This window comes from Lepidochelys kempii, chromosome 17, assembly GCF_965140285.1.
Source record: "Lepidochelys kempii isolate rLepKem1 chromosome 17, rLepKem1.hap1, whole genome shotgun sequence".
Classification (NCBI taxonomy): domain Eukaryota; kingdom Metazoa; phylum Chordata; order Testudines; family Cheloniidae; genus Lepidochelys; species Lepidochelys kempii.
In genome coordinates, this window is record NC_136396.1 from 20,211,231 (window position 1) to 20,232,429 (window position 21,199).

Consider the following 21,199-nt stretch of genomic DNA (forward strand, 5'->3'; position numbering starts at 1 on the left):
CAGGAAACGAAACAGGAGAATTAGGGCATTTTCTGTAGCATGCTGGGGATGGACAGGGACATTGTCCTCGGGAATTCGTGCGTTTCTAGGGGTGGTGATCTTTAACGGCCCTGCCTGGAGGTGAAGGCCAGCTGTGCACACTGGGGTATGTGGGGACGCTGCTGAGCCTGGAAGAATGTCTCTCAGCAGGTACTGACAAGGAGTGCCCCCAGCCTGCTCCTTCATCAATTTTCACTCCCCTCCCATGGGCTCTTCACTGTGCCAGCCGCTGTGGGCTCACAGCTAGTGGCCTCATGCTAATTTCTTATTCCGCCCTCATTTCCCATCACTCCTGCCCCCCCCCCCCCACTAATCTATTCTGGCTGCATGCAGGCACTCTGTCATTTCACGCCCCAGTCCGCAGATGGGCTTTTTAACCTTCTATTCATGTCCCCTCCCTCCTATTTGCAACCTAGCCCTTTCCGCACCCAACCTGCGTGTTCTACAATCTCAGCCGGCCTCCCACTAGCTAGGCTCACACTCCCCTTTCCATCTCCCTGTCCTCCTCTCCCCTCCACACAGATTCCTTGGTTTCTCTTTTCTCAGTCTAGCCACGCTCTGAATACTCCATAGCCTGAAGCCGGTCTCCTATGTCCCCTCTCCCTTTCTCCTGCATTGAATGTGATTTCTTTGTTGCAGCATGTAGGTGGAGTTTGGGCACAGGCTCCATTTGCTGGTTCATACTCGGACGGCCACTAACTCTGGACGCTCCCTTTTGCACTGCACTTGGACGTGTCTCAGCAACACCTCGCTAATGCTGCTTAGCACGTATATTGCCACGCTCGTCAGATTACCTCGGTGTGCCTCACAAGGCTGCATTTTTCAAATGGGGACACTGAAGTCCAACGGCTAAGTGACTTGCCTGAGGTCACACAGCACGTAAGTGCCGGAAACAGGAATACAACCCAGATCCCCCGCTCTCACCTCACTACCCCCATCTACCACTTCCTCTCCTTTTAACCCTTGACACCTCCTGTGTTTCACACGCACACAGAGAAGACCAATAGTACAGTTTACTCCAGGGTAAGGGGGACATTTAACACACTTTTGCAACAGTGCCTGAATTCCTTGGTGTTTAGTGGCTTTACCCTGGGGAAAGCTGTAAATGTCACTATGGTGGTAGCTGACTGAGTCAACAGCTGTGCACTGGGCTCAAAGGAACAGGATCTGCTTTATAGCAACTGGGGGAGGGCAATCAATGGGTGAAAAGTTTAATCGATAACACCCCCTTAAATTCGCACAGCTGAAGAGAGGCACACGATTGCCTCTTAGCACTACCAAGAAACCAGTCTGCATAGGACTGACTGCTTTTTGCTCACCAGAAGAGTGACCTCACTTGAGTTTTCGCCTTGATGAGGCTTATGGCAATAGTAAGGGCAAACCAGAGGGCCTGAAAACATATGGTCATAACTGAGGTCATGAGTGTGGCTCCGGCCTTTTATTTCTCCCTCTCCCACTCTCTGCCCACACCACACAATGTCGCTGGAACAGAGTTTAGCGGATATCCGCAGTTCGTTGGCATATGTGAATCCTAACCCAGGCATTGGATAGACAGTATTGACTGGAAAATGCTTACCATCTCGTTATGGGCTGTGGCTGGGATATGTAAAGACCCTTGAATGTCAACAGGAATTGAAAAGGAGGACTTGTGGCACCTTAGAGACTAACAAATTTATTAAGCATAAGCTTTCATGAGCTATATCTCATTTCATCACCTCACTCCCTGAAGATCCTGGGGAAACCAGATTAACCTATGGGTTAATCTGGTTCACCCACTGTGTTTGTATTTCAGTTAGGTGACCAGTCAGAGGATTCATAGACAGTGGTGAACCAGATTAATCCACAGATTCAAAATTAAAGACCTCCATGTTTTGTCTGCAGAATAAAATGTCCATGTAGTCTGTAGGACCTATTTAGAAATAAAGCTAATCCCAGTAGAAATAGCTGTTGATAAAGGAGAGGAGGGGGTGATGGGAAATCTGAACATACCAATCAGCTGGTTTGGAATACATGCAAGGAAATAAGGTCAGCGTTCTGAACAACTGAAAATTCTTTTGGCGCACTTGGGAGGGTCCCCAGAAAGCAGAGAAAAGCAGGAGATTTGCATCTGAAAGAACTTGTTTTTTCCATGTCTTTTGTTGTTGTTGTTGCAAAAGTGTGTATATTTAATTCACACAGTGAGAAAAGATCTTTTAAAAGCAGGGCTTAGTTAAAACCATTACACCTTGTAAATGCCCAATAAATACAAATAGCTCCACATTATGGTCTGTTGTCATACACCGATTGCTGACATCACATGCTGGCAGGCTTGAAGGTTGAGAGGCAGATGGAAGATTATATTCAGTTCTTGCCATCACTTTAGAGAGATCTAAACAAACTAACTGGGAGACTGGAAGGAACGACTTATCCAAGCGAAACGTGTGAGGTTTGGCTAAACGATCCGGGGGATGGGTGAGTGCGGGGGGAGAAAGAGAGGTGTCTAGAAATACAGGAAGAGTGTAGTCAGCCAGGAGGGAGATGGGGGTAACACTGGATATAAACTAGGAAGTAATGGGATTGAACTGAAGCTGGAAAAAGTTTGGCTAAATGTCTGGGAAAACGACAGTGAAATCTATTAAGTGGCATGTTAATCGCCTGAGGAATGGGGCCGCTCCAATGCTCGGGGCATTTTAAATTGGTCTGGACTCTGCACTAGTAAGACGTACTGTAGTGAGCAATGCTGCATGGCAGGGAGGTGGACTCTCTCTCTCCTAGCTCTGATTTCTATGAATAACGGCAGTGTTTATTCTACAGCAACAGAGGTTCATTAGTTTCTGTAGCTAACTGTCGCTGCTATACAACAGCAGCAGTTTACAACAGGGGCCGGGGAAAGAGCTTCCTTTCCCTCCAGGCACAGATCTAGAGGAACACACCAAATTAATATACTGATCTTGCTTCTGCAGTTACAAAAGTGCTATAAAAAGGTATTTGTTGGCCTCCCTCTCAACTCCGCCGAAGCACGCTGAGCCCGCCGTGCTCGCTGCACTCTGCTGAGCCCGACGATTCTGATTGGCACAGGGTACTGGAGCACCGTTTCCTCCTGACACCACACAGCAAGCAGCCCAGCGTCCTCTCTAGCAAATTGCATCACAGGGTTCACTGATGACATCACTTGCAAAACCATTCAGCATCTCTAATGAAAACCTCTGCAATCAGCCTTCACAAGCAGCCTTTGCAAACCGGGAGCAGCGCTGACGTGAGAGAGGGGGTAATCCTGCTAGTGCTCAAGCTCCCAGTTGTGACACGATAAGTCCTGGTTTATTTTACAAGGTTTATTTTACATATCACCAGGCACTTCTTTCTGTACGGCAGGGCTTCAAGAGAACATCTGTTAGAGCCTGGACCCATGAAAGCCAATAAAAATCTCTCTCTCTCTCTCACCCTCCCACCCCCTTTTCCCTCGCTGAGGCTATGGGTGGCTCAAGAGACTGGAGCAGTGATGTGGAGTCTCATGAGTGCTAGGTCACTTTGCCTGAGCTTCAGCCAGCTGGTTTGGAGCCTTCTGATGGCAGTTTGCGAGAGAGGAGGCTGACAGTCTCAGTACAGTGCCTAGCGGGCAAGTGTCCACAGCCCAGAAACCAGAGGGAGGCCCAGGAAAAGATTGCTCTCCTCTCTGATCCCCGAGAGAGAGGCTAGCCAGAAGAGGAACACATTGGGAGTGGGGAAGGGTTTGTGCTGTACCGATTCCATGGAGCGAGAACTTTACATTTCTGGAGATGTTACCCCAGCACCTTTCTCAAGTAGGACATTTACTCACAAAGGGAACAGCTTCCCCATGCGGCTGTGCACTGCAAGAACACTGCAAACCTTTGGCCTGGGAGCAGGTCTCAAGAGTGCCTGGGGATTTCTGATCTCTGGTTCCCACTCTAGATGCATCTGATGCACTCCTGTGTCTGTTGTGCAAACCATGCAAAGCTACAGGGGTTAGCCACAGCTTGCTGCAGACAGCAGGGCTATCTACAAAGGAGGGAGGTTATTAAAAACAAGGCTCTGCGGGCCAGAGACCACAGCCCACGTACCTGTCATTGCTCCCGTACTGCTGTCCATGCTCAGCAGGGCAGCTTCTGATACATACAGTCACACACACTATTACAAGCTCTTCCAAGAAAACTTGAAGGCTATTCTGGGTCTGGGCCAGGAGAATTCTTTCTTCTGTTCCGAAAGGTTCTCTTAACTCCTCTTTTATCTAAGTTTTCCCCTGACAGGTATGGTGCTTTTACAAGCAAGGATGACTGTGGGCTAGTCGCTGCTGACAGGAAGTTCCCCAAACGACCTCAAAAAATTCTTCACAACCTGCTCCATTCAGCTGCCTCCCTGTAGCCTTGTATAACAGCACTTTGCTTGACACACTCAGAAGGAATTTCCATTCATCTTCAATAACCCCTCTCATCCAGACAAACATTCCACAGGAGCTTGTGGATGCAAATAGGGCTCACCCTTCACAGACGTTTGCCTGCCTGTAGTGTGTAATTAAGAATGTACCAGCGCTTTCAGCCTCAAGCTCTTCTGAGAGGGAGACTGCCTGGTACACCCTGGTTGAAGCTGGCTTTCCATTTGCAACCTGGTTTGAAGGGGGGGAGGGGGGGACACCCTCTTTTCTCTTTATAGTCTCTTGTTTGGCAGAATTCAAAGTCTTTTGCAAAAACAAAGGGGACAGGTTTCATTTGTTCAGACAGACTTTCCTGTGATGCTGCTCTAACATTGAAAAGGTCTCACCTGGGCAAAATCTGCGCCAGGCACCCAACTGCTCAGAGCTTGTTCAGTTGCGCCCCTTTGGCGCCTCGAGCCATCGCCTGAGAGAGCATCCGTTGTAGAAACAAACTGTTAGGATTCATAGTCGCTTGCTTTGCTGTGTCTGAACTCTTTCGCTGCAGGAGGACATCAGAACGCTGACGGCTGGCAGCTGCTGTTCTAGGGTGTGTAACGCTAATTTCTTAGACATCGTGGGTGTGCAATGCTTAAAAAACAAAATCAAACCCAAACTATATTAGGACTAAAACGAAGCTCTAAAGATGGGAGTGGAAGCACTCGCCATGCCCTGTAATGCTGTGTACTCAGTAAAGCACACACCCTGGGAGTACCAAGGCTGAATTAAGGACTGTGCACCTACGTTGTAGGATACATCTTCCCTGCAGCTGGGACTGTGCTTCCCAGCCTAAGCAGATAGATACGTGGTCGCATGGGTCTGTCTACCCATGCTGGAAAGCACGCTCCCCCTTGCAGCGTAGATATACCCAGAGGTTGCATCAGAGCACCTTACAGCCATGGTGTTATCAAGGCGAGGACTCTCTTTTACATCACCTCTGCCAGCACAAGGCCACGGTTTATTTCCATGACCATGTCTGCAGCCAGAAACCTCACATGAATGCTCTCTACTTCCCCTCGTGTTATTTGATGGGTTTGGTTCACAGGATCCTACAGCATTTGACAGCCGCTGATCGCTGCGTGCTCTACCTAGAAGCACAAATCCTGAGCTCAGACAGCAGACTGGAGTGCCTGGAGCATCCAGGCTGGATGCCATGCCCTTGGCTGCAGCTGTCATGTCCTGAAATGCTGTTTGCGTCAATGGTCAGGGAACAGTAAATCCGTGGAAGGAAGGAGAGGCTCTCATGTGCGTCTGGCTCGATGGTAACTTCCAAGCACATTTTATTGTATCAAATGTGCTGCATCTCATGCCAGTGAGGACAGGTCTGGCAAACTGAGGGAACCTGCTGCAGACTCCAGTCTGTGCTCTGGGTGTTAACTACCCAGAACAGATGCTTTCAGGGGTGATTTCTTCCCCACCTCACTGGGATATGGCTCTCGCCTTAGCGAGCTAGAAAGGCCCAGGCAACAAAACTGGATTAAGCACCTCTCTCTTCAAGGCATGAAATAAAGCCGATGCTCAGCAGCAGGGTCTGGTTTTGACCTGGGTCTGAAGGTAAAAAAGGGTAATGAAGTGCAAGAGGGAGCACTGTTTACTTGCTTGACTCACCAGTGCTGGAGATTATACCGGATTGTGGTTAAAATGATACATGGATCTGTGGGAGGTATTGGGAGAATTTGAGTTCTATTCCCAACTACCACTGGCTCCCCACTGTGACCATGAGCAAATCCCCACCTCTGTGCCTCAGTTTCCCTTCTATCAAACAGTGGGGAACGGTACCCACCTAAACAAAGGGCTTCAAAAAAGGATCCAGCTAAGTAGCATTAGCAGCACATCTTTACTGACGGGCCCTGCCAGTTTTCTCCCACGAAGATCCTTCCTTTTCAGATACATAGACAGTTTAACCTGCCACCAAAATACAGCCAGCTCTGGGGTGGAACATGACAGCTGTTTAACAGCACACAGCATCAGACAACGGTTTAGGGCAGGAAGAGCACAATACAGTACCCAGATGAAACCACTGGGGTCAACTGCAGTTTGACCAAAAGAGGAGCTAACACAACTCTTGCAAAAAGTGCCACAAGCAGTCAATATTTTTGATACAAGACTAAGGCTGATCCAGAGAACACTCCCCTCCAGCAGCACAATGCCTCCTAACGTACTGAGGAACTGGGTCAGCCCCTAGGGGATCGTCATCACCCCTTTCTGTAGTGTCTGGGTTTCCCTAGATTTTTCTGCCAAGCTCCAACCAGGTCCAGCCCTGCTTGGCTTGTGAGACGTGACAAGATCACAGAGCCCTGCCTGGAACCTCCACCATGTGCTTGTCAGGACCTCTACCTTCATGTATGTCTTTTCAGGAGGGAGTCTTAATGTCTCCTCCAACCCTCTGAGAAGGGTTAACGACTCCCCAAACCTGCCCCCCCGGCACCATGGAACTAACCTAACACATGCTCAACACTCGGTCAATTCGTCACTTAGAAGAGAGATTTGTTTTTTCCGTCTCTCCTCCCAGAACTGAATCGGTTTGCTGAGGCTAAAACGGTTTCCTTGCTTATGAAAGCACGCAGTGCCTTCCCACGTCACCTCCTCTCTTCATGTACTTGTATGGTCCCCTTCATCACAGCACCGGATCCCCTCACACGTTAATGAAATTATCTTCAACATCCCCATGAGGCAGGAAAGTATCCCCAAAGTGATTAGCCCATAGTTGTTCAGGGAGTGCTGGGAACTAAACCCAGGTCTCCTGATCTCCAGTGGCTTACCGAGAAGGTTAGCCTTCTTCCAAGAAGAGAACTGCACGTTCTCTTGACCCTTGAACAGGAGGTTTCACTACACTCTTCAAACGCAGTTTGGAGGAAACAACTGGAAGTTGTTCTAGATTTCACAGTGCTTTGCAGTATCACTATCCATGAAGAAATGCAGCAATTGGCAAACACAATCGCTACAAATGTGAGCCAGCCAAGTCAGAAGAATTTTAAGGGCATTTTGAAATATTGAAGTCGTGCGCTCGGCTGCTAGTTCACCAGCTGCGCTGAACAAGCCCTGGTGATTGATAGAAGGTAACGCCAAGGAATGGAACACATCCATGGTTGATGTAGAACGTTAAAATCCCAAGAGAACCCCAATGCTCCAGGCACAAGTAGGTACATTAAGGCTCTTTGTGATTCATTCTAGCTTGTTTCTTATTAAATCATCCAGTGCAGGCAGTTACTGTTGGGATAGAGAGCTGCAAATCTCCAGGGTGGCAGCCAGGAGCCTGCCATGCGGCAGGGCAGCTGGGAGCCCGTAGCCTTTAGCACACAGCTGAGCTGGGGTGGACTAGATGACCTCCTGAGGTTTCTTCCAACTCTAACCTTCTATGATTCTAGGTCTGTGTAGTAGCAAGTCAGTTTTCTGAAACTCTCCCCTACTACAGCATTATGGGATTGCCAGGCTAGACTGGCCACCATCATCACTACCTCTGCATCGTCTAGACCAGTGGTTTAAACCTATTTCCCAAAGTGCTAGCTGGGCCGCAGGTTGAGAACCACAGTGTCCATCCCCCCAACCCCTGTGCTCAGCACCCTCCGCCCAGAGACCCCTCCACAGAGTGAGGCCAGGAGTGGACAACTGGGCGTGGGGCAGTGACCCTGACCCCAGACCCTGCTGTGGGGGGCCAGGCAGCAGCTGGCTGCCTGGATCCCGCGGGGCGTGGGGAGCAGCCAGGACCCTACCCCCAGACCCTGCCAGGACCTTGCCGTCCTGCTGCCCAGACCCTGCCCAGACCCTGAGCCCCGCCACAGGGGGGAGCCAGGACCCAGACCCCGAGCCCTGCCACATGGGGCTGGGCGGTAGCTGGGAGCCTGTAGCCTTTAGCACACAGCTGAGCAGGCTGCGGGTTGAGAAGGAAAATGTTGGGGAAATTACTAGTACAGACGCAGCCTTAAAGCCCTGTCTATATTGGAGCCAATTTTGCCAGCCACAACCAGGATTGCAAGTTTTAAAAGGAAGCAAGTTTTACAGTGCTGGGCAGAACTATGTAGAACAACCGGCAAACGTGGTTGTATTCAGCGTGGAAATCCAGAATGGACAGCAATGTATGAGCTAAAGCTCTACTTCAGGTTACCCCTCCAGCAGAGATTAAGTGCTCCTTTGGAACAATAAATCCAGGCCAAACATGGATGCAAAGCTCAGTAAAATGAGATTTGGGTGCAACTCTGATGGGAAACTAGTTTAAACATTCCCAAGCACTACTATGCAGCCAATGGTAAATAGGTTCTTCGCTGTTAAACACCCTCAGTGGACTAAACAGCGTTATAACATAGCTTATTCTTGCCCATGTGGACAGAAACGCTCAGTCTAGATTTCGACCAGAGTTAAGACTTGGCTCCCCAACATGGTTAGAACGTTTTATTCTGTCCACACGAGTAAAAAGACAACCCAGGATTTAACACAGCGGGGCCACAAGATGGTGGATTTTGTAGTGCAGCTAGGCTCTGGACTATACGTGGTTTTAGCTGGCCCAGAATTCTGGGTCAGATGGTAAGTGAGCACAGCCCACACACAGCTCATCATTTTCAAGTGACAGAAGGCACTGAATTTTAGAAGTGTTTACTCATTTCATGGTTCAGCAGCTGCAGTTGTCTTGAACATAAAAAAACCCTCACAAAGTATCCCGTATATCGGGGCAGGATACTGCAACACTTGCAATTCCTCCCACAGCTGCTCAGCATAATGCAGAAGTTACAACATCGAGGGGATTTCTGAACTACCCTCTAAGGGGGGTGTATTAGGACTGGGCCTTCGCTTTGGTACAGGACAGTTCCCGGCAAGGTATTCCAGCATGGCTTTTTTTGTTCCAAATCTGGCTCTGGTCTGGAGAGGATTAATGGATTTACTTTTTTTAACCACCGCAGGCTCTCACTGCAGAACCACTACAGAACACCTTGCTCCAAGGTGGGGAAAGAAAAATAGAAGCCGACAAGTCTGCATATCATTGGACTGCTGTCAACCCAGTGCCTCTGAAGGCCAGCTCAGCCCTGGCACCTTTGGGCACTGTTAGAAGAGCCTAGCAAATAGCACTGGATTTAGCCAGCGCTGTGTGGTGGTGAGACCAAGCCAAATGCCAGGTGGCCTATGAAAGGCCAAGTAATTTGAAAATGTTCCTAAGCAACCAGCACGGATGGAAATTAACAAAACGAGAACTAAGTCATGAAGATCTCATTTAGCAACAGATACTCTTTAACAGGCTCATTTCAATAGCAGCTCTCTTTTGGGGGAATGTAACAGGGATATAAATACAATGTACCACAGTGGGGTTTGGAGTCTGTTTAAGTCTACAGGGCCAAGATGCTTCTGCATTTACATCTGGCTTCATCCTTTAAGGGTCAATCAAACTTTGCCACAATGGCTGATGAACTTGGCTGCCTGTTCCCATCAGCAGAATACAACCATTTTCAATATTAGGTTGGAGGTGAGGTGGGAAGGAAGGTGCTATCCTTTTTCATACACGGCAGGACTACTGGTAAACACAGTCTGGAAGGCTGTTAATGCCATGTGTGGACCCTGACTGCATCTTGCGTAACTAGATCTCTTAACATTTAGTTCTCCCTTCTCTAATGTGTTGCTTTTTGATAATGTGTTAAGTGTTTTGATCACTTTTGCTGATTAGGAAAGAGGTAAAAATTAAACTGCACATAGCAAAGACGACATTCTAATAAAATTACAATATGAACAGGACAAACTCATTACTTCTGAAATTGTTGCCTGCAGAATGAACCACTAGCGTTTGAAGTTTTTAGTTCACATGCCATGGAAATTTAGAGATGAGTTTGGTTGCCTGAGGACTTATTTTTCTGTTACTGCAACAAAAACGGAGAATAAAAAAATGAAATTAAGGGCCTTAAAGTTCAAACAAATCCTGTACACGGGGCTCCTAACACTTCCATGCACAGAAAATCACATGCAATGTCGCACTCAACTTACTGAGAGTTTTCTTTCTTCAATGAAAACAGGTGTAGAGAAATACAAACGTGTCTATATTTTGCTATAAATTGCTCTCTCAGTAAGGCAACCATCCAAGTGATTTCTGTAGGATGTTTTAAAAGTCACTGTTTCTGGGGGAAAACACAAAGAATGCCATTCCAGAGCTGGGTGCTGTCAGCACAATGACAGATCTCCATCAAATCCACTGCCGTCTGGAGAGTAACAACAGTACTTTTTAACTTGGCTTCTGTTACCAGCGTGAGTCAACTCTCAGCTGAGAGAGATACTATTACTCCATATGGCAGCTTCCCTGATTGTAAAAGGGCAGCCAACTTGTGTGGCAATGAGGTAGCTAGTCAACGAGCAAGCAGATCTGGCACTAATGAATGCTCTGCTTATTTCCAAATAAGGCAGATGGAGGTTTCCACATATGTTTCCTCTCTGCTTTATTCCTGTAGCATTTTCTGCTAGAAACAAACTGCATTCTGATGTCTTTGGAGGTTTCATGGTAACCCAACTATTTCATCTCCTTTCTGATCAATGGAAGCAGTGGCTTCCATGTATGTTTGTGGTTTATGGGACACCCCTTCATGTCCACAGCCATATCTGGAAGGTCTAGGACTCGCTCATTCTGTCCCCATGAGTTAGTGTTTATAACAGCTGAACCAAACGGATGTAATCACCACCTTGACATGCCTAGCTATTCCTGGCCCTGGGGAATCTGTGTATGGGTCTCCGACACCAGGGTGCAAAATGCTGCACTACTCCCTCTGTGGAATGGATTCCAAGGGCATTAGTAACCCCCCTGCCCCGCCTCCTTCTCTCTAAGCAGAAAAGGCCCCCGCATGGGAGCGATCACGTGCGGCTCATCCAGACACTCCTGTGACTTTGCCGAGGGGCTGTGGGGTAAGGGACCTGTTCATCTCTGCTCCACTCATCCAGAAGCAACTATTGCATCACTCTCGATGTGATGCCAATTCGGAGCCTCAGGAACTAAGCTGTGGAGCTATTTTCTTGCGGTTTGCCCAAAGGCTTATTAATAAATCATTAATAAGCCACGGAGCGGAACAGTCAAGAGAAGGAAACTGTTGTTCAGGCAGATGAAAGTTACAATTTAATCATTGCATTTTTTTTTAAACCCTGGAGGGAGTAAGAACTCTCTCTACATGGGAAGTGCTCCACTCTGTCTGGGTCCCTGATGCAAATGGAGACCAAACCAATGGGATACATATATTCAGACCCACTTCATCCCAATCTCCCCCAGCCCCAGATCAAGTCACAGATATATGTGCTGTGAAGCTGATTATTTGCATCTACTGGATACGAGAAGTCTCTACCCAGGAGATGCATTGGGGAACCACGAACCAGCCAGCTTCCAGGAAACATGGAGCTACTGCAGACTCTGGCAACGGGGCAAAACTCCATTCTGTTTGACAGCTGCATCTGCCTGACAGGTGACATGAATGCAACATAGATAAACCTAGCAGTGCCAAGACCCCAGAATCTCCACTGAAATATCTGACCCCAAGCTGCACTAAGGGACGCTGTGAGGCCCCCTGGAGGGAGAATTGCTTTACCAACCCCTGTATTACACTGAGAAGTAAGGGCCTGAGAAAGAAACTATACAAAACAGCTTCATTAATTTAACATTAACAACCCCATACCCTCTGTTTCCTGGACCGTAGCTCTTCGGGGCAGAGAAAGTACCAATGAGGAAGCACCACTTAAAAACTAGCAGTGCGAGATAAATATTTCATCACTTCAGCAGCAGCCATCTTTCCTGCGGGTTCCTTTATTCTTTCATGTTAAGCCATCATCTCCAGATGTTCGTGGCTCTGCCTCTCCTTTAGAGCCTGGCTCTTGGCAAATCCCCACCCTACCCTCTCAACTAGCTCCATATGCACGATGTCTGGAGCACATCTGAATCTGCTCTATTCACGCAGCTCCAAGAGAGCTAGCTTATTTACTGCCAATACGAACAGATACAACACAAGGGAGTCACTCCTTGGGGGAGATTAAACAAGATGGGTATCCCCCTTTCGGAGGGGGAAAGATAGCAAACCCAGCCTCCCTCATTCATCGGATAATCTGCATAGCCTTGCACGACTGCCTAGTGCACATGGCTTTTCAGTACTGTACAGTAACACCGCGTGGCATCTGGGCTCTGCAGAACTTCCTTGCTTCACTGGCCGACTTCCCCAGTTTTGTTCAGGAGCTCCCGTGTACATCATCCGCCACAAGCCGCCACTTTGCAGAGGCCACACCAGACGTGACAGAGGGCAGATGTTCTGAAGCAGTGTGCCTTGGATCTGAGGTTAAAAGGGTTATGTTTTCCTGCCGTAAAGGTGCTGGGAGGGAGGGGTATTAAAATATCAAAGAGGAGCACGTTTTAACTCCATATAATCAGAAGAGCACACAGCCTTTGGAGAAGGTGTTAAATACAAGCCTTGAAAGTGACTAGCCCAGTTCCCAGGGCAAAGCCCGGCTCTGGTAACTACATTCTGCCTCCTCCGTACAGTTTAACCAAGGAAATCATCTTCGCCTCCTGTCCTACACCATGCAGCCTTGCTGTACGCTCTTGGCCATGTTCCACCCAAGAGGTGGCTGCACTGCGTGTCAGTTGAGGTTTGCAAAGTACTTCAGGATCTTTCAGGATGAGAGGGGACCTAGATCACCCCTAAGTGCTACAAACCCCCCTCCCCACCATTTCCAACAGATTGCTGGCCAGAAGGCCACACTGCCCGCCCCTGAGAAGCCATTGCTCAGCATTTCAGTGAACTTCCGGATTCCTAGGTGGAGGAGCCCCCAAACAGAGGTGACCTCCAATAGAAGCAGGAGGAAGACAACTGAGCTGTGAGCCCCCAATGTAACATCAGACGCTCCTTACCTGGAGGTTGTTGAGAGGCTCCATTTTCATGACAGGTCCCAAGGTGTTGAGGGGAAGGGAGACATCAATGCTTTGGTTTGGCATCAGCGGAGTATGAATGGCCAGAGGAGTGCTGGGGATGACTCCAAAGCTGGGCGAGAGAAAGCCAGAGGGTGTTCACACAGCGCTGTATTTCCGAAAGCCCTATATGCGACGTAGTCACTTATTTTAAAGGGAAGGGGGTCAGGGACTGATGTCCCAAAGGTTCTCTCCGCTCTCCATTTTAGCGTGGGCTGGCTTAGCTTACTGCCTTTCCTGAGATGTGCCCCACTGTGATTTAGGGGAGAGGGAAATAGGTGACAATTGGCATCAAGGTGGTTGCTTGAAATAGGACAATGCACATGGACTTGAATCTCGTTGGTCTCCCTGAAAATGGGCCCACCCTAGCCAAGAGATTATCTTCTGGCGACATTTCCATTCTCTCTCCCATGGGGCCAGTCTAATTGCTGAGCAGCAGCCTGCCCTGCAAGGAGCAGCTCACTAGGACATGAATTCAGAAGGACTGGAAGGAAGGTTCACGCCCTGGGACAAACACACTTCACTTTCACCAGAGATGTAGGCAGACAGGCAGCTGTGGACCCTGTGTCAAAGCTAGGAGCAAAGGTCAGAGATGCAAGAACTAGTACAGGGCAGGCAGAGAACATCCATGAAACATCTAACCAAAGAGGAATCAGCAGTTTGAACCAGGACCGCTATAAAGCGAGGCAGTTCTCAGCACTGCCAGACGGCTGGTTTTGGATGGGTGCTGGTTCTCTGCTTTACTTTATACTCTAACTGGGGAAGCACCCGGCCAAAGCAGATGGGATTTACACTCACTCATCCCACTCCGGCTCAGACACATTTTAACCCCGCGTGTCCTACTTAGTGTCAGGGTTTATAAGGTACACGTTTCACCTCCATACTCTGCAATGGCTTGTTTGCAAGTGCAATTCAAGATGTTAGCTTGGATTGAGACTGGTTATATTAGTGACCATGTCTCTCCTTATGTACTCGTCTCAGCAGCTCAGATCAGCTGGGGCATCGAGGCAAATGCTCCTTGAATTTGAACTCCAGGGAGCTGGAGGCAGGATATTCTCAGTAAGGGACCTTCTATCCTAACTTTGCTTTCCCCGTCTATCTGACCTTCAGAGTATGTAACAAGCCTTGGTGATCTTCTCTTGGGCCTTCCTTTGAGCGGAAGGTGGGCTGCATTTCCCGGCCAGGTGGGGAAGAGACCATGGTGATGGGTGCACTAGAAATGCTCGGTGTTCTCTTTACATTGGCTGACACATGCTTGTTGAAGGGATGACAAGCACCCAATAAATGCTGTGGTACTGTGTGTGCGGAAAGGGAATCTTCCTGCTCACAGGCCTTGTATCACTGCTATGGCTCAACGGCAGGGGAACAGGCCACACGATGTATACTGACACGGAAAGGGCCATTGAGATAGCTGGGAACAAGGAGGAAACGGGAAGAAAAAACAGCAGCAAGAGCAGGCAGGGGAGAAAGCTCATTCCCCTCACTGGCACCCACCACAGTCTTCCTGACCAGACGCTTCTTGCATGGAACCTATTAACCTGGCTGCCCCCTCTGTGGCCATGCTGTCCTGTAGAACTGTTCTTGAATCTCTGCCCATACAGTCGATCCTACTAGTCTGGCTGCCTCTCTGCTGACCATCTTCGTCCCAAGCTTCAGATTACATAGTGTTCCAGAGTCCAGACAGACATATCCGCATCACCCAAAATCTGAAGGTCAGTGACTGGGGGAGGAGGGGAACTTTAGGAGGCCGGGGCTGGGCAGGGCTGAGTGTGGCATTTCCAAAGGCACAGGGAGTCAGCTGAGATAGGAGGGGAGACCGCCAAAACCAATTTCCAGCTGCACTGGACCAATAAGGAAGCGGAATTGTTTGGACTGGCCAGAGAATCCACATCTAATTTAAGGAATACAAGTCGATCTGCTGCAAAAGCAGTACATGCTGGTCCACTGTGCCTCACGAAGTACACACTACCTATGTCTGAACATCTTCCAGGGGAGTGTAATACCAAAGTGCGTTTAAACAGGGCTTTATACAGTGGGAGGCCCAGGCAGCAGGTAAAGTCTCTGGCGGAATATCTCCGTCAGGAGGGAATGGCTCTGGCAGCTCCCCACAGCCGGAGCCTGAAAGGTAGTTACACATCGCAGTGGGGATGCAGCCTGCTTTTCATTGCAGTGTGTAGCTACGTGTACCCTACATGCCACCACCAGCGTAGACAAGGCCATGACTGCCGAAAGGGAGAGAGGATTCCAGTGCATTTTGGAAGCGATTTTTCCCTTCCTCTAGAAGGCCGCTCTTAAGAAATGAGGAATCTGCATGCTAGAATGAGAGCACTTTAATCAGAATGGGCCTTTACAATCTTGACAGTGACTCAGCGTTCCCATGACACACCGCTCAGCGTAAGCGATGGCAGACCACTCCACGTACCCTCTCTCGGACTAAGGCAGGTACAAATGTGAAAGAGACGAGAGCGGGGACTCCACTAACAGGGCACTTCTCTTTGTGAGGGCAGGTTTGTGAATAGCGATCTGTACGCTCTAGACATTCTACTACACGGCAAGTGGCAGCTCCTTCCAGCAAAGTGATTTCGCTACCCACTGTGCTTACCATAAGCTATTTCACCTGGTGATTTGTTCACTGACAATATTTGTTCACTTAAATAACTATTTTAAAAGACCTGAGTTTCCAGACAGTTTAAGTCTTGTGTGGATGCTGCGCTCCCTCCCAACTCAATTTGGAAATGCAGTCATTCGTCGACTCGCTGGGGACGGTTACATCTGCTGACTCGGCAGCCTGTCAGCTTAGGTGTACTTGACTAAGGCTTTACCAGCTATAAAAAGACACTTTAGCTTTACAGATCCAGGGGCTGTTTCAAAACATCACTGACATGTAAAAAGGGGCAGCTGCAGCTTCAGAGCTAGAAGAAAGAGGGGACCATATGCTCGCTTGCTCACCAGGGCAGGGCAGCCTGTAGAGAGCAGATTGTATTAAAAACAACACAGATGCATCAATCTATGATATTTTCAGTTGTATTTCATACAACCCATAGCCAGAACTCGTCAGCACATCATATTAAACATTCGCTCTCAGGACTGAAATATACATGTACATCGAGGCCTGTTTGGGTCTTTAAAATTGTTCCTTACAGATCTACCCCTGAGCAGGTGCCAGCAGCATAAATGACTTCAGGTGGCCACAGTCAAACTGCATTCTACTAACTAAGGGGTAGCATTTTCCCCACTCTATACACTCACCTAAGCCAGTTAGATTCTCAGTTGGGTTATTACGGGCTGTACTGTGGCTTTGCCCTGAGATGAACTCATTTTCGGGTGGATGAATGTGTCAGATGCGCATGTTACAGTTACTAGACATACAGGGTGCAGTTTTCAGAGCCACCCAGTGCTGGCCTAACTCTGCTTCTTCTGAAACCAATGGAGGTTTTACTATTGACTTCATGGGGAGAACTGCTGGGCCAACACAGAGCACTCTTGAAAGTCCCACACACATCAGCTATGAGCCTTCTCAAAAAAGTTCACCACCTCCAGCATTTAACCTAACGAAGTAATCTAGGACTCTAGGTAGAACATATGCACAGGTCTTGTCCTGACTGCATGCAGACGAGGTGAAGAAGAGAAATTTCACCAAGATGTGGGCTATGCTTTGACTCTCACTGTGCTGGTGACCTGCACCCATGGGTAATAAGTACAGGTAACTAACGATACCACAAACTGAAGAGGTTTTAATGACAAATCATTACCATTAATTTTTTCATTGTATTAGTGTTGATCTAGGAATGTTTTCTGTGGAAGTTTTAGAACAGTTGTTTGCCCCTCTTTATCTTCTAACCCTTCACATGCTGTTTAGCCAGTAAATGGAAGATTATTTAGTTAGCAAGGGGCCAACGGTAGCCCACAGATGACTAACCAGATAGATCAAGGCGGCTAGTTTAATCCTATTTAGTGGTTTGGAACTTACAACATGCAGCCAATGAAAGAGCCCCTGAGAGTGTCTGGATTTGTTTTAAATCCCACAGTACCAATGAAAATTGTGCCCTAGAGGGTCATGAGCAGCAGACTGGGAACCCCAGGTCAGTCACGCCCATGTCTAGAACTGGGAAACTGAGCCAGGTGCCCTTTCTAGAACATTGCCACTTTCCTACCAAGGGCATGTGGGTTTCTCACCTGTTCTTATTAAACTGAATCGCAAAGTCAGTCATGTGCTGCAAAGCCTTGTTGGTGAAGTTCATCTCCATGTAGATGTGTCCCTGCCTGTGAATGAATGTCCCAGAGATCTCCAGTCCTTTAGCCTTCACTGCTGGCAGCCAAACCTGAAATACAACAAGAAATCCTGCTCAGCACCAGCACAGCCCAGCTTGGAGTAACCCAGTGAACCCTACGGAGTTTTAAAACATTTCAAAGAAAGGTCCTGAGTCGTGCAATCCATTCATTCAGCAACTGTTACAGTGTCCACAAGCTCATAAATGCCGACCAAGTATGCTGCATGTGGAGCAAAGCAATCAGGCTCGCCAATGAGCAATACCAAACCTGCTGCTCCTATTCCATTGATAAAACTCTATTAATTTACAAAGCTCCTGTTGGAGCTCTGCAACATTCGATAACACCAACTTGCACAGAAATGGAAGGGGGCTGGTGTCCAGGACCAACTCATCTCTTGAAAAGGCAGATTCCTCCAGGGCATGTGTTGGGATAATCCTGAAGACTGAACCAAGGACAATCATGGTGCTGGTGCTCTAATATGTTCCTGAGTAGCAGCCGTGTTAGTCTGTATTCGCAAAAAGAAAAGGAGGACTTGTGGCACCTTAGAGACTAACCAATTTATTTGAGCATAAGCTTTCGTGAGCTACAGCTCACTTCATCGGATGCATTTAGTGGAAAATACAGTGGGGAGATTTATATACATAGAGAACATGAAACAATGGGTGTTACCATACACACTGTAATGAGAGTGATCACTTAAGGTGAGCTATTACCAGCAGAGAGTGAGAGTGATGGGTCATCCTTCAGGATAGGTTGTAGATCCTTGATGATGCGTTGGAGAGGTTTTAGTTGGGGGCTAAACAGATCTTGGGAGACTGGCCAGTCCTCGCTTACAGACAGCCCCCCAACCTGAAGCAAATACTCACCAGCAACCACACACCACACAGCAGAACCACTAACCCAGGAAACTATCCAGGAATGCATCCGATGAAGTGAGCTGTAGCTCACGAACGCTTATGCTCAAATAAATTTGTTAGTCTCCAAGGTGCCACAAGTCCTCCTTTTCTATCTGTTCCTGTAGAACCTTTGAGGGGGAATCATGACCATCAGCTAACACGGACTAATGAGGCTGTTGCACCAGCCAGAGTAACCATGATTGATGGCGTCACACCAGGCCTCATGTAGTGAAATTCCCAGATCTGGCTCAAGCTGTAAATCTATCAATATGTAGAGTGGCCTAGCAGGCAGTGCCAGGTAGCATCATGGCATGCAACGCTTCGCACACTGATGGAGACTTTGAGAGCATGGCATACTGGGGTGTTTTTGTTCATCCTGGTGACATGGCTGAAGAGCAGGCAATGCTGTTTTGAATACAACAAGCTTTTGAAGGAAGGCCAGATCGCTGTGTGATTATAACATTTTGCACAAAGTCAAACCACTTCATTATGCTCAGGATTTGGTCTGACAGCACATCTAGGCAGACGTGCTTTGGGGAGAATGCCGACTGGTTGAGCAGCGGATAGTGCTTTTAACTTGACACTTGGTGGGATGTCTGTATACAATCTTTTATTTGGCATAGTACCAGCAAGAAGCCAAATGCTGAAAGCTTGGCACAAGCTGCAGAGCAGTTTATGCACATGGGTTTTATATTATTGTAAACAGTAATTATTGGTTGGTTATTCACGGAGATTAACAAAGGCTTTAATGAGTGGTGGCTCCAAACAGGAAGAAGGTGAACACATTGGTGTCACAAGGAAAAACTCCATCCCTCAGTGACACCTAGGACATGGAAAAACTAAACGCCACATTCCAACGGCTGCTCTGAAATGGGATGCTTTCCCCAAAGATCTAGCTTCACATTGGCTATTCTAGCTTGGCCAAAGCCTTGTTAGCAGGACTAAGTTCTGCTGATACTGAAGAATCATCAAGAGTTGGATGAATAACAAAAACAGTTCAGTCAGTGCTTTCACCATCTCTCTCTTCTACAATCAGGTGCAAATCCAGGGCACCCACTAACATGGTGCTCACGCCAACCACGGATTTATTTTAATGCCTCATAAACAGGACTCCCCTCATACAAATGGATGTTCTGTTTATTGATCAGCACTAATGGGGTGAAATCTTGGAAGCCTGCTACAGGGTATCTAGCTAGTAGCTGCCCAATGGGGAAAGTGGCAAAGTCCAAATTATTGCAGCTCCCACAAATCCTTCCTGGCAATAGTAGGGAAATGCTGAAAACTGAAGTCTAGAGCCGGTTAGATTTGTCCTTCAACAATTGCTGTCACTCTGGGGGAAACAGAAGATCTAACTAATGGAACGTAACTCATGTATTCCATCCCATATCTCCAAAGAGCACGAAGGGGACAACTGAGCAGTCTCATTATCCCCATGCTGCCTAAGCTGTATCACTGATGAACAACGTACTGTACCAATGTTTCTCTTACGTACAGATTTCGGAGCCACGTATCCCCCAGGGGCCATGCCAATACCAGTAGAGAGTTCGAACAGGTCGTTGAGTCCACTGCTAACCACAGCTGGGGTGGGTGAAGGGGCAAAAGTTGCAGGCACAGATGATGGAATGAAGGTCTGTCCCACCTGCAAGAGTTAGGAAGAAAGGGTAGTGATGAACAGTGTAAACGTAGAATGCTGCTTATTAAATAAGGCATGAATTTGGGCAATATCCTGAATATTTTAAAGCACTTTACAGCTTCCCTGCTGAATTATCAAGAGTGCTAAATAATGCATTTGAATTCCAATGCTCTTGGAGACTAATCCCTGCAATCTTTGCTATCACCTTAGCCACATGGTATCCTTGAAACCACCACTAGTAGTCCCCTCCTGTCTACGTAGGAAGAAAAAAAAACAAAAAAACAGACTTCTAGGCTCTAGAGGATACACTTTAGGGAACAAGTCTCCACATGCCTGGCAAAAGGAGACGATAATTTAAATCCTTTTCCTTTCTCCAAACTAATTGCCATGATTGCATTGAAATACTACCAAAGGACTTTGCACATCCAGAAATTATGGCAGAGCCATGATACAGCTGGGCGCAGAGGGTCATGTCATCCCAGCGGAGGAGGAGCTCTCTATTCTTAGTCCCATGATCAAAAACGGTTCACTCCTGTCCAGACTGGATATCCAGTCCCATTTGTTAGCCAGGAACGGAAAGCCTCTGCTACAGAAGTTCGGTTATTTCCCTGAAGGACTCAGTTATTAACAGCAGGAGACCAGGGCCATTCAATGAAGAAAACAGCTCTGCCTCCTTTTGCTCATTAGGGTCAGGAGAGGGGGACTCTCTCCAGAGATGGCAGCTCCAGTCCTGAAGAACTCACCTGGGGACCCAAACACTTTTGAAGGACCCGCTGCCATTCACTGTGGTGACAGCCGTCTGTTTTCACAAACACAGTGGTTTAGTAAAGCAGCAGTGTGTGGGGGAAAGATTATATCAGAATTATTATGTTAGAGGGAGCTTTTTTTTACTGGAAAAAATTGATGGCACTTACTGCCGGGCTTCCTCCAATGCCCCCGCCAAGGTCACTGCCAAGCTGAAAGAGAGAAAGGAGAGAGAGAAGAGAAAGGCAGAGTTCATTTAAGCTAGGTATTGGATGCCAAGAATAGAGTTTGCAGTTCACTCG

At 47.9% G+C, this 21,199-nt stretch overlaps 1 protein-coding gene across 8 annotated transcripts in view; it reads right to left on the minus strand.

Annotated features, from left to right (window-relative positions):
* The window catches only part of AP2B1 (adaptor related protein complex 2 subunit beta 1), a 98,759-nt gene that overhangs the window by 17,218 nt on the left and 60,342 nt on the right, over positions 1–21,199 (minus strand). For 6 of the 8 annotated variants that reach the window (XM_073315537.2, XM_073315532.2, XM_073315536.2 and 3 more), the window contains 4 exons: positions 21,068–21,109; positions 20,013–20,159; positions 17,529–17,674; positions 13,296–13,425 (listed from right to left, as the gene is read on the minus strand). In XM_073315537.2, the coding sequence (XP_073171638.1) occupies positions 13,296–13,425; positions 17,529–17,674; positions 20,013–20,159; positions 21,068–21,109 (465 nt within the window). Of the gene's footprint in view, positions 1–3; positions 12,757–13,295; positions 13,426–17,528; positions 17,675–20,012; positions 20,160–21,067; positions 21,110–21,199 lie in introns of those variants that run through there. The other 2 variants (XM_073315541.2, XM_073315538.2) reach the window with 2 other exon arrangements.